The sequence below is a fragment of the Pelophylax lessonae genome (assembly GCF_965119305.1).
Source record: "Pelophylax lessonae genome assembly, chromosome: 9".
NCBI lineage: Eukaryota > Metazoa > Chordata > Amphibia > Anura > Ranidae > Pelophylax > Pelophylax lessonae.
Window position 1 is genome coordinate 260803045 of NC_138776.1, and position 17175 is coordinate 260820219.

General features: G+C 43.7%; 2 protein-coding genes across 2 annotated transcripts in view; one reads left to right on the forward strand and one right to left on the reverse strand.

The window, feature by feature from the left end:
* The window catches only part of LOC309564419 (uncharacterized protein), a gene marked incomplete at its 3' end in the record, with an annotated part of 909898 nt that overhangs the window by 297297 nt on the left and 595426 nt on the right, over positions 1-17175 (forward strand).
* LOC309563476 (uncharacterized protein) overlaps positions 1-17175 on the reverse strand; it is a 51284-nt gene that overhangs the window by 9961 nt on the left and 24148 nt on the right. The window contains exons 4-5 of the mRNA XM_082267869.1: positions 6685-6826; positions 1122-2331 (exon numbers count right to left, since the gene is read on the reverse strand). Coding sequence (XP_082123995.1) covers positions 1122-2331; positions 6685-6826 — 1352 coding nt within the window. The remainder of the gene's footprint in view (positions 1-1121; positions 2332-6684; positions 6827-17175) is intronic.

Genomic DNA, 17175 nt, shown 5'->3' on the forward strand with positions numbered 1-17175 from the left:
ACACAAGAAACGAGAAGACTCAGCCCATCAAACTCCTCCTATAAATTCAAGAAACGAGAAGAAGACTCAGCCCATTAAACTCCTATAAATTCAAGAAACGAGAAGAAGACTTAGCCCATCAAACTCCTCCTATAAATTCAAGAAACGAGAAGAAGACTTAGCCCATCAAACTCCTCCTATAAATTCAAGAAATGAGGAGAAGACTCAGCCCATCAAACTCCACCTATAAATTCAAGAAACGAGGTGAAGATAAAGCCCATCAAACTCCTCCTGTAAATTCAAGAAACGAGAAGAAGACTCAGCCCATCAAACTCCTCCCATAAATTCAAGAAACGAGGAGAAGACTCAGCCCATCAAACTCCTCCTATAAATTCAAGAAATGAGAAGAAGGCTCAGCCCATCAAACTCCTCCTATAAATTAAAAAAACGAGAAGAAGACTCAACCCATCAAACTCCTCCTATAAATTCAAGAAACGAACAGAAGACTCAGCCCATCAAACTCAACCTATAAATTCAAGAAACGAGAAGAAGACTCAACCCATCAAACTACTCCTATAAATTCAAGAAACGAGGAGAAGACTCAGCCCATCAAACTCCTCCTATAAATTTGAGAAACGAGGAGAAGACTCAACCCATCAAACTCCTCCTATAAATTCACGAACTGAGGCGAAGACTCAGCCCATCAAACTCCTCCTATAAATTCAAGAAACGAGAAGACTCAGCCCATCAAACTTCTCCTATAAATTCAAGAAACGAGAAGACTCAGCCCATCAAACTCCTCCTATAAATTCAAGAAACGAGGAGAAGACTCAGCCCATCAAACTCCTCCTATAAATTCGAGAAACGAGGAGAAGACTCAGCCCATCAAACTCCTCCTATAAATTCGAGAAACGAGGAGAAGACTCAGCCCATCAAACTCCTCCCATAAATTCGAGAAAAGAGGAGAAGACTCAACCCATCAATATCACTTTTGCCTTTATTCATTAAATATTTTATTCCTACAGTTGCGCCATAGATTAAAAAGTTCCACACACAAAAACCATCACACTCGGCTGTTTCTTTCGCTCTTATGTCTTTTTATCTGTAAAACATTTCCCACAGTCTGAACGCATGGAGGACGCTATGTGGTGTGTGTTCTCTGATGTGTAACAAGGGTTTCTTTACGATTGAAGGATTTCCCGCACTCAGTACATGAATAAGGACGCTCACCCGTGTGAATTATCTGGTGTCTAACAAGGCCTTCTTTTTTGGTGAAAGATTTCCCACACTCTGAACATGAATAAGGACGTTCACCCGTGTGAATTCTCTGGTGTGCAACAAGGCTTCTTTTAATAGTGAAAGATTTCCCACACTCCGAACATGAATGCTCTCCTGTGTGAACTTTCTGGTGTGCAACGAGGCTTCCTTTTATAGTGAAAGATTTTCCGCACTCTAAACATAAATAAGGGCGCTCACCCGTGTGAATTCTCTGGTGTTCAACAAGCTCTCCTTTCCGAGTGAAAGATTTTCCGCACTCTGAACATGAATGTTCACCTGTGTGAATTTTCTGGTGTTTATCAAGGTCTCCTTTACAAATGAAGGATTTCCCGCACTCTGAGCATAAATAGGGGCGCTCGCCCGTGTGAACTTTCTGGTGTTTATCAAGGTCTCCTTTATAGATGAAAGATTTTCCGCACTCTGAACATGAAAATGGACGCTCAACCATGTGAATTCTTTGATGTTTAACAAGGTCTCCTTTACAAATGAAAGATTTTCCGCACTGGGAGCATGAAAAGGGACGCTCACCCGTGTGAATTCTCTGATGTTTAGCAAAGTCTCCTTTATGAGTGAAAGATTTCCCACACTCTGAACATGAATAGGGATGGTCACCTGTGTGAAATCTCTGGTGTGTAACTAGGTTTTGTTTATGCTTAAAACATTTGCCGCACTCTGAACAAGGGAATGTACGCTCATTAGTGTGAACTCTCTGGTGTTGACTAAGTTTCCCTTTCCGAGTGAAACATTTCCCGCACTCTGAACATGAAAACAGATTCTCGCCTCGGTGAACTCCTTCATGGGGTAAGGAAGATTCCTTGGGATTAGAAGGATCTGTTGATCTATCTGCAGTGTGAGATCCTAAATGGATATTTGCAATCATAGTATGTGATTGGTGAGAAGATTCCCCCTGATCAGAGGGATCCATTGATGTCTCCGGACAGGAAGGTCTGTGATGGATATTTTGTGTATTTGGATTTCCTCCTGGAGGATCCTGTGTGATGACATTATCTTCTGACTTACAATCAGCAGATAATAGAAGAGGTCTCTCCGAGGAATTCCCGACATCACATCCATCTGTTGGAAAGGAATGTAAAAAAATGTCAGTTGGTCACAAATAACTGGAGTTTTAGCCCCTCCTCCCCGTCAGTGGAAATGCCGATCTCACAGTTGGGCTCCTGTACTCCCTCCAAAATCAATCAGAAAAGTGTTCACACCGAGTCCATATATGATCTGCAAATTCTTTATTAATACATAGCCATGACTAAGTCTTCATTAGCCGAAACGCGTTAATGGTTTGTTACTACATCGGATTGCCTGGATTTGTCTGGATTTTAAATTAAAAAGAATTTGAAGATCATATATCAATTGTGGAGACACCCTAAGACAGGAGGTGTGTTACTGGCAGGATCACCAGGAGAAAATAAAGGAAAAAAGTCTAAAAAAGAAAACAAATGCATCCACCACATCTAAGGATTGGTAAGTTGCAATATATTGAATATTTGTTTCTGGGATCATATACACTTTAAAGGTCAGGCCAAGTGTTGTCTAGAGCAGGGATCCTCAAACTACGGCCCTCCAAGTGTTGCGGAACTACACATCCCATGTAAAACTCTGAGATTCACAGACATGACTAGGCATGATGGGAATTGTAGTTCCTGAACAACTGGAGGGCCATAGTTTGAAGACCCCCTGGTCTAGAGACTTCTGTGTCACTTACTTTGCAAGGCCTCACACACGGTTGCTCCAGGCATGGTCCCTATGAGGTTTATATTCTGCAGTGAGCCCTAAGTTAGGGACCCAGCAGCTCAGTAGGGTTCACCAAGTGTCAAGCTTCCCCTGCCTACAGAAGCTTTGCCACCGACCACCATTGGTCCCTCTCCCAAGCTGGCTGCTTCTCCTTGTCACACTAAACTCAATAATGTTGAGGCATGGTCCCTATGAGGTTTTCATTCTGCAGTTTGTCCTAAGTTAGGGACCCAGCAGCTCAGTAGGGTTCACCAAGTGTCAAGCTACCCCTGCCTACAGAAGCTTTGCCACCGACCACCATTGGTCCCTCTCCCGAGCTGGCTGCTTCTCCTTGTCACACTGGACTTCATAATGTTGAGGCATGGTCCCTATGAGGTTTTCATTCTGCAGTGGGCCCTAAGTTAGGGACCCAGCAGCTCAGTAGGGTTCACCAAGTGCCAAGCTACCCCGACCTACAGAAGCTTTGCCACCGACCACCATTGGTCCCTCTCCCGAGCTGGCTCCTTCTCCTTGTCACACTGGACTCCATAATGTTGAGGCATGGTCCCTATAAGGTTTTCATTCTGCAGTGGGCCCTAAGTTAGGGACCCAGCAGCTCAGTAGGGTTCACCAAGTGCCAAGCTACCCGTGCCTACAGAAGCTTCGCCACCGACCACCATTGGTCCCTCTCCCGAGCTGGCTGCTTCTCCTTGTCACACTGCACTCCATAACGTCAAGGCTTAATTGGATTGGATGCTTTGTTCCCCAGTTCTTCCCAACACACTGTAAAGTACCTTCTCTTCCAAAGTAACACAGACCAGATAGTTACTCTTAGGCTGGATATACATGTTTAATTATCTTGTACAATTTTCCTTTAGATTTACATTAAACTATGTAGTGCAACGGCCTGCATAATTGGATACAACCGAAAGTTGTTTCGTTTTGACCTCATATTATATGGTTTTTGGTAAATCTAAAGGAAAATTGTACAAGAAATTCTAACATGTATGGCCAGCCTTAACCAATTACTTTACTGAATAAAGTTATATTTACAGTTATTATGCAAATATATCCAGGTCTGGCAGGAAGAGAAAGGAAGGACGGTAGGGGGAGGGAGTGGAAGGGGAAAGAGGCGAGGAAAGATGGGGGGGGAATTGCCAGCAAGTCCTAGAAAATTGGGATTTATATGTGCCCAAACATATCAGACAATATCAATTAAAAGGAATGAATCCATAATTATTCAAAGTACAAAAGGATAAAAAGAACCACAGTCACAATTAATATATCACAAAAAATGCATATAATGCATCACATGGTCTGGTAGGTGGATCATATGATCTGGTTGGTGGATCGACGCGTTTCGCTCAAAAACTGCTGAGCTTCTTCAGGTTACGATTGTATAAGCGTACAGAAAAACCTCCTTAGCATAGCTTATTCGACCAATATCATAGGAAGATAATGAAATCTTGTATTTTAAAAGGAGATTGGCTGTATGATGTGGAGATACAAAAAAAGAGAATAAGGAGGAATAAACCTCCACAGAAATAGGGAGATACCAATCTATTCATTGCCGAGCAAAGGATGTAACATAAAAGAAAAATGGTGACCCAGACAAGGGCCCCTAATCCAGAGTTTACCAAACAGTCAGATCCAACATATAAAAATACCAGCATATAAAAAATACAGTCATAAAGCACAGTGACCTGGCAAACGTCCCAATGGAACATGTAACACGTGTATTTATAGTTCTGTTAAGGGTCCATAGAAGTACATTTATGTGACATAAGGACTCGCAATTGCATTTCCACTCTCTCTCTCTCTAATAACACTGTACCGGATTTGACTATGCTGTGCAGCGTTGGTAATAACTTTTTATAGCTTAGTTGCATTCCAGTAAATGGCATCAAAAAATCCAATCCTTGGAACCCATCCCGGGGTCCTGCTAAGGGGAAACTCCATTGTACAGGTCAGTTCATATCTGTACAGCGTCCTCGTCGATCATCTCCCATACCTGGACAGACCACTAGGTTTGGTCTCCTCCTACATATATCATAAAGTATAAAAAACTGCAGGATCCACCCTAAAGGCGCTCTAAAAAAATTGTAACCTACCACTGCGCCTCAGCACTCAATAGTAAATGATAAAAGGTGAGAAACTGGTGAACAGCTGCCACTTTAGGAAAAACAAAACATAAAAAACATGTCTACCTAAATAAAGCAGTTGATCAATCCCAGGACAAAGTCGGAATGACGAAACGCGTTGGAACGTGGCTGCACGGCAACTCGTTTCGTTTACTAACGTCCAAACCGGAAGTGAAATTACGGAATATCGTGAGGAACTTGCTGAGACATGGAGATTGTCTCTTTCGACCTGCCAGCGGCATCTGTTGGTTCAGCTGCCAGTGTTTTATTCACCAAAAAAAGTGCAACTGATGAGGAATTTACTTCAATAAAGTTTTTATGGTATCATGCTATGGATATCTTTTGTTTTCCCCTATATTTGTGTTACACCTTTATGGAGTGCCATTAGTGTGCAGATATCGCTTGGGAACACCATTTATCTTTAAGAGGTTTCCCTGTTTTTGTTTTTGCTGGATATGCGAATATTTGGCATGCATCTGGTTATTGAATAACCAATGGGGAGCGGTGACACAAACTCATGTGGTGTCAGGAATCAGGTTGGAGGCTGAGGTGATGAGAGGGCTCCCCTTGTGGCTGAGTGCAGAGCACCCCTGGAGGTGGTGACAGAGGTTGCTGTGCCCAAAGGTGCACGGACTGCCTGCAGCTGTAGCTGCTTCAGGAATCGGATCTGTAGTGGATAAGCCACAGGATCACTGGAAGTGCAGGCAGGTCAATGCAATCAAGGTCAGTAGCCAGGCCGAGGGTCAAACACGGGAGGTCAATCAGGAACAGTGGCAGGTAGAGTAGTCGGGATCAAGCCAAAGTCAAACACGAGAAGTCAATCAGGAGCAGGCAGGAGAAAGTCAGTAAAGCAAGCCAGGTTCAGAGCCAAGAGATAAGCCAGAGCAGGTCAAGGATAGTCGGGTCGGTAACGGGTAATCAAGCTGAATTTCAAGGCACAGGGAACACAGGTACTAGCTGAAGATAATCCAGCAATGAGTGATAGCCAGTGCTGAGTTTATATAGGCCAGTGACGCACCGCGGCATACGCCAATGCCCGGTTGCGTGCGCCAATACGTTCTTTTTGCTAATGCGCATCCGTGCGGCCATCTTGGGCAATGGCGTATCTGCCAGTTCTGCTCAAAGTTCTTCCCTGACATGTGGTGTGGTGGAAAGTCAACTTCAGAAGTGTCTTGTATATGAACTTTTAGTCATTTATCTCCTGTTATGGACTTTATTCTTATCAATTTAATAATCACTTTTCTCACGGGTGATTATGCTTTGCGCCACTGTTTACTATTGATTGTGTTTTATTGAGGTAGACCTGTTTTTTATATATCAGAAAGTGACGCATGCAGGGGAAGGCACATCACAGCACCAAGTGTTAATTCTGTGCGGCGGGCCCTAGCTAGGGACCCAGCCGCTTAGTTGTGTTTGCCTAGTACCAAGCTACCCCTGCCTAGAGAACCTTCGTCACTGGCCACCACCATTACTTATCTAACATTTTCCCTTAAACTACAATCCTTATACTCAGAAGTAAAATGAGACTGTGACCTGTTTCTTCCATAGTGCCTATACTTACTTAAGTCGATAAGTAGAGACATTTCTTCCTGTTCACTCTTCATAATCATCCCAACCTCCTCTGTGGACGGCTGATCACCCCCCACATACGTCTCTACTTCTTCCTCTTTAACCTCAACTTTTATATTAATCCGTTCTTCAACCTAAACCCCAAAATAATAGAAAACATCTATTAATGTCGAACTCCAGGCAGATTTAAAAGATACAAACGGCAACAGGTCTATAATCATTGGTAAATCATTGAATGTAATGAAAGTGTAAGTACCCAAATGTGACCTGGTATCAGGTTCTTGCAGTACCTGTACATAAGAGCTCAGCCTGGGAGAGGGAAAAGCAGAACAATGAGCCAATCAGCTGAAAGAAAGGAGAGCCTATCAGTTGGCTGGACCCATGATGACATGTGACTGGTGTTAAAGCGGAGTTCCACCCTAGTTATACATTTTTTTATAAAAATACCCCCGGGACAGTCAGGGCTAGCACATTCCACAATGGCTAGCCTCTGATCTGTCCCGGGTTGCACTTACCTTTCAGGAGAAATACTTACCTTGAAATTGTCTTCTCCAGCGCTGCCATCTCGGGTGTGGGCAGCTTGAAGCCAGCGCGATCCTCTTCCGCGTCCTCTTCGGTCCTCTTCCTCCTTCTTCGGTCCCACGATGCACTGCACCGGCCCCGACGTCACTTCCGGGTCGCGCGCGTCATCCCTCCACAGCTTCTGGGCATGCCCAGAAGCTGTTTAGAAGGGAATGACGCGCGCGCCCCGGAACTGACGTCGGGGCCGGTGCAGGCGCAATGATTCCTGGGAGCGATGACGTTCAGCTCCCAGGAATCATTGCAAAAGCCAGGAAGTGACGAATCGCCGTGGCCGCCGAGGGGAGGAAGAAGGAAGTAAGGTGAGTATATTTTCTCTAAAAGGTAAGTGAAAAAAAAAAAAAATTGCGATTATCCATTTGTTTTTCAGGTGACCGGGAGCGAGAAGATGAAGGTAAGTATAAATTTCGGGTGGAACTCCACTTTAAGATCCACAGAAGAAAGGTACGTATTCTGATTATAAAAACACAAAAAAAACACAAGGGGGGGGGGGTGAAACTGTAGGGTGCCCAAGGAAGGAGCTGGAAACGGGGATAGGAGGGTGCGAAGAGCAAAGGCTGCACTTCAAATGGTCAGGGAAGCCAGGGACCCATTCCCTGGGGGCACATCATTATGTCGGATTGGACTGGACTTAAGACTCACAGGAAAAAGGAACGAAAAATTCTTTTAATACGGCGATAAAAATAGAGGGTAGGGGATTCTAAAAAATGTAGGATGCTTAAAGAAGGAGCTGAAAGTGGGGGTGCAGGAAGCAAACTCTGCATTTCAGATGTAGAGGTAAGCAATAAAACAAGAGACTACATCGAAAATTTCATTCAATATTTGTGTTCTATACATCGAGTCCACCTACCTGATGATGGTGAGGGATGGTGTGACCTTCCTGTGTGGAATCCCAGAAATACAGAGGACGGGGACATCTCTCTGGTGGGTTCCCATTACTGGATCCATCTGTAGGAAACACACACACTGACTGAATACATTGTTTCTATGTGTTTATCAGATGATGGGGGATCTAGGTGGACCCTCCGTACTGTTCTCTCCTTTACAATAAAGTCTCCTCTTACCCGGTGATGTAAGGGGCAGCTGATTCTCCATCATGATGTCCTTATAGAGGTCATATGACCTTATGTGAAGGTCCAGAGATCCTCAATCATCAGCATATATATCTGAACAGTTTCTGTATTTAGTGTCCATTACTCACCTGTGCTGATGTATAGAGAAGGTTCTTCCTCTTTAGTTGTCACCATCATCCCAACTTCCTCCAAAGACTCCTGATAACCCATTACAGCCATCACCTCTTCTTCTTCTTCTTTAAACGTAACTGTCATATACACCTGTTCTTCATGCTAAACCAACAAAAAGAAAGAATTATGTTAAAATGTGAAGAACAATAGGCTAATTAGAGAAGAGTATTATCTCATACAGTCTAGAGTCACATTTATGTTCTTCGCGTCTACCTGATGATGGTGAGGGATGGTGTGATCTTCCTGTGTGGAATTCTGGGAATACAGAGGACCACCCTCCTCCATAGTTTCGGGAGCTCCACTCACCAATGTCTCTTCTTCCTCTTTAATCTCAACTTTCATTTCTTCAACCTAAACCCCAAAGATGACAGAATATATTTGTAAAAACTAATAAAAGATAACATAGAAGAATGTCCTCTCATAGATAAGAGCTCTTCTCAGTTCTAGTTGCTCAGTCCCATCTACCCAATGATGGTGAGGGATGGTGTGACCTACCTGTGTGGAATCCTGGGAATACAGAGGACAGGGACATCTCTCTGGTGGGTTCCCATTATTGGATCCATCTGTAGGAAACACACACACTGACTGAATACATTGTTTCTATGTGTTTATCAGATGATGGGGGATCTAGGTGGACCCTCCGTACTGCTCTCTCCTTTACAATAAAGTCTCCTCTTACCCGGTGATGTGAGGGGCGGCTGATTCTCCATCATGACGTCCTTGTAGAGATCCTTGTGTCCTTCTATATACTCCCACTCCTCCATGGAGAAATAGACAGTGACATCCTGACACCTTATAGGAACCTGACACACACAATGATACAGTCACCATCCAGACACATCCCTTGTCTGTTACTGGATAATGTCCCGAAATTCCCGGCACCGCTCACCTCTCCTGTCAGCAGCTTTATGATCTTGTAGGTGACTTCTAGAACCTTCTGCTCATTGTTTCTCTTGAAGAGCTCCAATCTTTTCTCTCTACGTCCTCACAACTCACCGGAAATTCCTTTTTAGACCCCTACCTCACTTCCTGTCTGTCTATCACTTCCTGTCTGCACCTGACATCACTTCCTGTGTCTGTACAATCACACTTTTCCTGTCTCCGTGTTCTACTCGGTACAATATGAAAAGATTTCCACCTTGACAGTAATGTCTATTTTTCAGTATTTAAATATTATAGGCTAAAAAAAGTAATAAAAAATAAGAATCACCAGATCCTGTAACCATCTTAAATAATTGCAGGTAAAAGCACAGAAAAATTGAGTATGTTAATTACCTATAAACAAAGAAAAAAAAACGCGCTAAAGGTGACAATAAAAATACAAAATAAAATAATAAAAGCAGCAACAATTCTGTGTGATGTAATCACAGTACAAAAAATATATAATAACTAAAGTTGCGCTATTCAATGCCCAAAAGTGCAGCATGAATCAAACAATATGTGTAAATAATGTTGAAAGAAAGTCCAAATAGTGTGATGATCCAAAGTATTGACGCCACCATCCACTACCTTGATAAGTGATTGAAAACGCCTTCACCAAAGAATAATTTACACCCTTACCAGATGTCAATGACCTCTCGTTACAAAAGGTCATCTATCGCCTAACTCAGTCTGGGCTTTAGGTCATCCACGTAGGTCCTCCAACAAAGTTCCTCTCTCTCAGTTTGGAACCATGGGGTTTCCCAAGGGTTTATACTCCTCCGGAGGGGAGACAGTGTTTGGCGACCAGGTGTCATACATTGGAAAAGATTGTGCAGAAATTCCAAGGTTTCTTACTTGCAAATATTTTTCAAAGAGGCTGGATCTGAGCTTTAACTTATTACAGGAGTCTAAACCCTTGCAGAGACCCTAGGGCAGTGATAGCGAATCTTGGCACCCCAGATGTTTTGGGACTACATTTACCATGATGCTCAACTACACTCCAGGAACAGACACGACTGGGGAGTGCCGAGCTCCTGGTCCTCCACAGAGCTCTGTGTTTCCTCCCGCTGATCTCCTCATCACTAAAGGACACACAATACAGGACATGGTACAGGGACACAGCACGGAGCTCCATTCCTGCTGAAGTTTTCTTCAGAAACCAATACATCCAGTAGTGCCAGGTGAAGTATTTTTCAGGAACTGACATGACAATGGAGTGCCGATCTCCTGGTCCTTCACAGGGTTCTGTGGTTACTCCTGATAATCTCTACGACATGGTACAGAATATAGTACAAGGAAAATGGCATAGGTCATGAGGCTTAAAACCACAGGGCACTATGAGGAGATGAGGGGACCAGGACATCAACATTACCAAGAAAGTGGGTTTCTGAAGAAGACTTTATCCGGCATTTGGTCTGCATCATAGTTGCATAGATACATAGTTGGTCAGGTTGAAAAAAGACACAAGTCCATCCAGTTCAGTGATGCCAAACCTTGGCACCCCAGATGCTTTGGAACTACATTTCCCATGATGCTCTGGAACTACATTTCCCATGATGCTCAATTACACTGCAGAGTGCATGAGCATCATGGGACATGTAGTTCCAAAACATCCGGGGTGCTAAGGTTTGCCATCACTGCCCTAGGGGATAAAACGGAGGTCGTTGCAACTTTTTATGTCACGTGATATTTGCGTAGCAATTTTTCAAACATGTTTTTCATGAAAAACCAACATTTTCATGAATTAACAAAAGAAAAAAAAAATACCTCACATGTATGGTTTGAACGCCATTTACATATTTTTTTGGATGTTTAGTTTACTTCGATTTTTTTCATTTTGACACTTCCCCTTTAAAGCGGAGTTCCCCCACAACAGAACAAGCCAGATACTACACTTACACAAGCCCGCAACATAACAAGCCAGATACTACACCTACACAAGCCCACAACAGAACAAGCCAGATACTACACCTACACAAGCCCACAACAGAACAAGCCAACTACTACACCTACACAAGCCCACAACAAAACAAGCCATCTACTACATGTGTCAGAGAAAGAAATTGTAGTAGCTGATAGTTTCACTTTTTTTGCCCTGAATTGCTGGTGGTGGAATAGGAGAAATAAGGAGGAAGAGTGAGGTAGAATGAAGAGGGAGGGACACCCCTATTTTAGACTTCATGGGGAAGGTAGAGGGAAAAAGGGGGAAGTGTGTACGAGGGAGGCATTGTGTACAGGGAAGGGGACAGTGTGTGCAGAGGTAAAGGCAGGCAATGTGTACAAGAAAGGGGGCAGTAAGTAATAGGAGTGAGGCAGTGTGTGCAAGGAAAAGGGTGTAGATGAAGGGAGGCACTGTGTGCAGGGGGGGGCAGTGTGTACAGGAAGGAAAGCATTATGTGCAGGGATGGGGCGGTCTGTAAAGGAAGGGAAGCATTGTGTGCAGAGAGAGAAGCAGTGTGTACAGGAAAGGAAGCATTGCATGCAAGGAGAGAGGCAGTGTGTACAGGAAGGGAAGCATTGTGTGCAGGGAGGGGGGCAGTGTGTACAGGAAGGGAAGCATTGTGTGCAGGGAGGGGGGCAGTGTGTACAGGAAGGGAAGCATTGTGTGCAGGGAGGGGGCAGTGTGTACAGGAAGGGAAGCATTGTGTGCAGGGAGGGGGGCAGTGTGTACAGGAAGGGAAGCATTGTGTGCAGGGAGGGGGGCAGTGTGTACAGGAAGGGAAGCATTGTGTGCAGGGAGGGGGAAGTGTGTACAGGAAGGGAAGCATTGTGTGCAGGGAGGGGGGCAGTGTGTACAGGAAGGTAAGCATTGTGTGCAGGGAGGGGGGCAGTGTGTACAGGAAGGGAAGCATTGTGTGCAGGGAGGGGGGATGTGTACAAGAAGGGAAGGATTGTGTGCAGGGAGAGGGGGGCAATGTGTACAGAAGGGGGAAGCAATGTATGCGGGGGGGGGGGGGGTATCGTGAAACGCGTCGACCTTTTGCATGTTGCTGTGATGTACTGTCTACACTTTTATGTGTGGGGAGGAATACTTTGATGTTTTCATCAAGATCCTCAGTGCGGTCATTTTCTTTTGACTATGCGGGGGGGGGGGGGTAGGGTGTACAGGAAGGTAAGCATTGTGTGCAGGGAGGGGGGGCAGGGTGTACAGGAAGGGAAGCATTATGTGCAGGGAGAGGGGGCAGTGTGTACAGGAAGGTAAGCATTGTGTGCAGGGAGGGGGTGCAGTGTGTACAGGAAGGTAAGCATTGTGTGCAGGGAGGGTGTGCAGTGTGTACAGGAAGGTAAGCATTGTGTGCAGGGAGGGGGTGCAGTGTGTACAGGAAGGTAAGCATTGTGTGCAGGGAGGGGGTGCAGTGTGTACAGGAAGAGAAGCATTGTGTGCAGGCGGGGGCGGTGTGTACAGAAAGGGAAGCATTGTGTGCAGGGGGGTAGGGTGTAAAGGAAGGTGAGCATTGTGTGCGGGGGGGGGGGTGTGGAGGGAGGCAAACATTGTGTGCGGGGGGGGGGCAGTTTTTTGCACAAGAAGGGAAGCATTGTGTGCTGGGGGGGGGGGGGGGTGCACAGAAAGGGAAGCATTGTGTGAGGGGGGTTGGTGAGTACAGGAAGGGAAGCATTGTGTGCAGGGAGGTGGGGCAGTGTTCACAGGTGAGGGGGAGAGCAATTAAAGTGACAACAGGCAGGGAAAGCCAATAGGCACAGATGTTTCTGCAGCTGCTGCCTGCATTTAAGTTGTCTCTAGTGATGAGGGAGGTATGGTGATGAGATAGCTGACTCTTCTTAGGTGCCAGATATTGAAAAGAAGGAAAGTGAGGGAGAGGCACAACATCAGTGAGGCAGGTAGTCAAGATATGTGCTGGAGACTGCACCATAGTGCAAATCTGTTACCAAGTACCACTTTGATTCATTCTTGGAAAAAAATAAAAATAAAAAAAGAAAATAATTAATTGATATATATATATATATATATATACACAGTGCATTGCGAAAGTATTTGGCCCCCTTGAACTTTTCGTTTTTTTGCCACATTTCAGGCTTCAAACATAAAGATATAAAACTGTAATTTTTTTTTTTGAAGAATCAACAACAAGTGGGACACAATCATGAAGTGGAACAAAATTTATTGGATATTTCAAACTTTTTAAAAAAATAAAAAACTGAAAAATTGGGCGTGCAAAATTATTCAGCCCCCTTAAGTTAATATTTTGTAGCGCCACCTTTTGCTGTGATTACAGCTGTAAGTCGCTTGGGGTATGTCTCTATCAGTTTTGCACATCGAGAGACTGAAATTTTTGCCCATTCCTCCATGCAAAACAGCTCGAGCTCAGTGAGGTTGGATGGAGAGCGTTTGTGAACAGCAGTTTTCAGTTCTTTCCACAGATTCTCGATTGGATTCAGGTCTGGACTTTGACTTGGCCATTCTAACACCTGGATATGTTTATTTGTGAACCATTCCATTGTAGATTTTGCTTTATGTTTTGGATCATTGTCTTGTTGGAAGACAAATCTCCGTCCCAGTCTCAGGTCTTTTGCAGACTCCATCAGGTTTTCTTCCAGAATGGTCCTGTATTTGGCTCCATCCATCTTCCCTGTCCCTGTTGAAGAAAAGCAGGCCCAAACCATGATGCTGCCACCACCGTGTTTGACAGTGGGGATGGTGTGTTCAGGGTGATGAGCTGTGTTGCTTTTACGCCAAACATAACGTTTTGCATTGTTGCCAAAAAGTTTGATTTTGGTTTCAGCTGACCAGAGCACCTTCTTCCACATGTTTGGTGTCTCCCAGGTGGCTTGTGGCAAACTTTAAACGACACTTTTTATGGATATCTTTAAGAAATGGCTTTCTTCTTGCCACTCTTCCATAAAGGCCAGATTTGTGCAGTATACGACTGATTGTTGTCCTATGGACAGAGTCTTCCACCTCAGCTGTAGATCTCTGCAGTTCATCCAGAGTGATCATGGGCCTCTTGGCTGCATCTCTGATCAGTCTTCTCCTTGTATGAGCTGAAAGTTTAGAGGGACGGCCAGGTCTTCGTAGATTTGCAGTGGTCCGATACTCCTTCCATTTCAATATTATCGCTTGCACAGTGCTCCTTGGGATGTTTAAAGTTTGGGAAATCTTTTTGTATCCAAATCCGGCTTTAAACATCTCCACAACAGTATCTCGTACCTGCCTGGTGTGTTCCTTGTTCTTCATGATGCTCTCTGCGCTTTAAACGGACCTCTGAGACTATCACAGTGCAGGTGCATTTATACAGAGACTTGATTACACACAGGTGGATTCTATTTATCATCATTAGTCATTTAGGTCAACATTGGATCATTCAGAGATCCTCACTGAACTTCTGGAGAGAGTTTGCTGCACTGAAAGTAAAGGGGCTGAATAATTTTGCACGCCCCATTTTTCAGTTTTTTATTTGTTAACAAAGTTTGAAATATCCAATAAATTTTGTTCTACTTCATGATTGTGTCCCACTTGTTGTTGATTCTTCACAAAAAATTACAGTTTTATATCTTTATGTTTGAAGCCTGAAATGTGGCAAAAGCTTGCAAAGTTCAAGGGGGCCGAATACTTTCGCAAGGCACTGTACATAGGTTGAAAAAAGACACAATCCCATCTGGCTAAACCAATAAATAACAGTAAAGAAAACCCAACTGTACAATCCCATATACACAATCTTATACCCGCAGTTGATCCAAAGGAAGACGAAAAACTCCAGCATATGTTATCCTAAAGAAAAAAAAAATATATATGTTTATTATGTCAGAGTCAAGAGCCAGAAATATGTAATGGACTCTCTGCACACCATGTAAGTGTTGTTATTAGGCTACATTGGCCAATTTTTCAGTTTTTTATTTGTTAAAGTTTGAAATATCCAATAAATTTTGTTCTACTTCATGATTGTGTCCCACTTGTTGATTCTTCAAAAAAAAAAAAAATACAGTTTTATATCTTTATGTTTGAAGCCTGAAATGTGGCAAAAGGTTGAAAAGTTCAAGGGGGCCGAATACTTTCGCAATGCACTGTATATATAATATTTTTAGCTGCAATGTACTTACTCTCTCTCTCAGAAAAAGCAGAGTTGCCAGGCATTATTACAAACTTTGCACCAAATCTGTAAAATGTTTGTTTATTCAGTCTGTGAAAAAGGAAGTAAATTTTTCGCTTTCAGGTGCAATCTACTTTCTGCCTAAGAAATTGCAACCTATTCTAATGAAGGCTTAACAAGTGTGGTGCAATTCTGTTCAATGTTTAGAAACTGCAGCCTTAGACTTGTTTTTTGTGGAGTTAATATCTAACATCTTCTTATCTTCAGCCTTCAAAAACAAGACACACATTTCTAATTTCCTGATGCAATGTGCTTGCTCTCTCCCTCCGAAATTCTGTCCTATTCAATAAAGGCTTCAAAGTTGTGATACAAATAGCTTGTTTTTTTTATTTTCAAATTTAACACAAAAATACAGTTTGTTTTAGTTTTTGGATATCATATACCTGCTTATACAGGCTTAAAGCGTTTGTGACCACTCACCTGTCTTTCTTAATGCGAAGTGCCCAGTGTATGCGTTTTATTAACAAAATGACATTCTATACCTTATATCTTAGCGCTGCTCGGCGCTCACGTGACCGCCCGCCTCTCTCCTCCTCCCAACTAACGTAAGCAGGGGATTCTCAGCTGAGAGGCACTAGGATATAAGGATTTAAGGTAGAGAACAACATTTTTGTTTAATAAAACACATACACTGGTCACTTAGCATTAACCACCGGAGGATTTTGCTGTCTTACGTCTAGGCCACTTTTTGCGATTCGGCGCTGTGCGAATTTAACTGACAATTGGGCGGTCGTGCGACGCTGTACCCAAACGAAATTTTTTTTCCCACAAACAGAGCTTTCTTTTGGTGGTATTTGATCACCTGCGCCATTTTTACTTTTTGCGCTATAAACAAAAAAAGAGAGTTTATTTTGAAAAAATAACAATATTTTTCACATTTTTTTATATGAAATTCCCCAAAAAAAATGTAAAAATCAAAATGTTTTTAAATTTTTGGCCAATTTGTTTTCTGCTTCCTATGTTGGGTAAAAAAAATCACAATAAGCGTATTTTGATTGGTTTGCGCAAAAGTTATTGCGTTTACTAAGGGAAAGATTTTTGTCATTTTTGGTGTCTTTTTTTTGTAACGCGTAATGGCGGCGATCTGCGTTTTTTTTTTGCTGGACTGCGACATTGCGGCGGACAGATCGGACCCCTGACTGACATTTTTGACACTTTTGGGGATACCAGTGACATTTCTACAGTAATCAGTGCTATAAATATGCACTGTTACTGTAAAAATGACACTGGCAGGGAAGGGGTTAACTTTATTGGAGAGGGAGGGGTTAATGTATGCCTGGTGCTTACTAACGTGTGTGGGGGGAGGTGACTGAGTGACACAGGGACAGATCGCATGTTCAGCTATGCTGAACACTGCAATCGGTCACTCCTTGTCACTTGGGAGATCCGCCCGCTTTGTTTACACAAGCGGGCGAATCTCCAAACTCGATTCCCCGACGATCAGGGAAGAGCGGCGGCGATCGCCGCCGCTCCTCCCCTGGTCCGACTCCCGCTGTGACTGAAAACAGCGGGAGCGCGCCTCCGGCGGCGCGCGAGCGCCGCCTACAGGGGGAGGAGTCCAGCGACGTAGGTCTACATCGCTGGACGGAATCGAGCCACTTTGCCGCAGTACAGTCCCAGTGACTGGTCGGC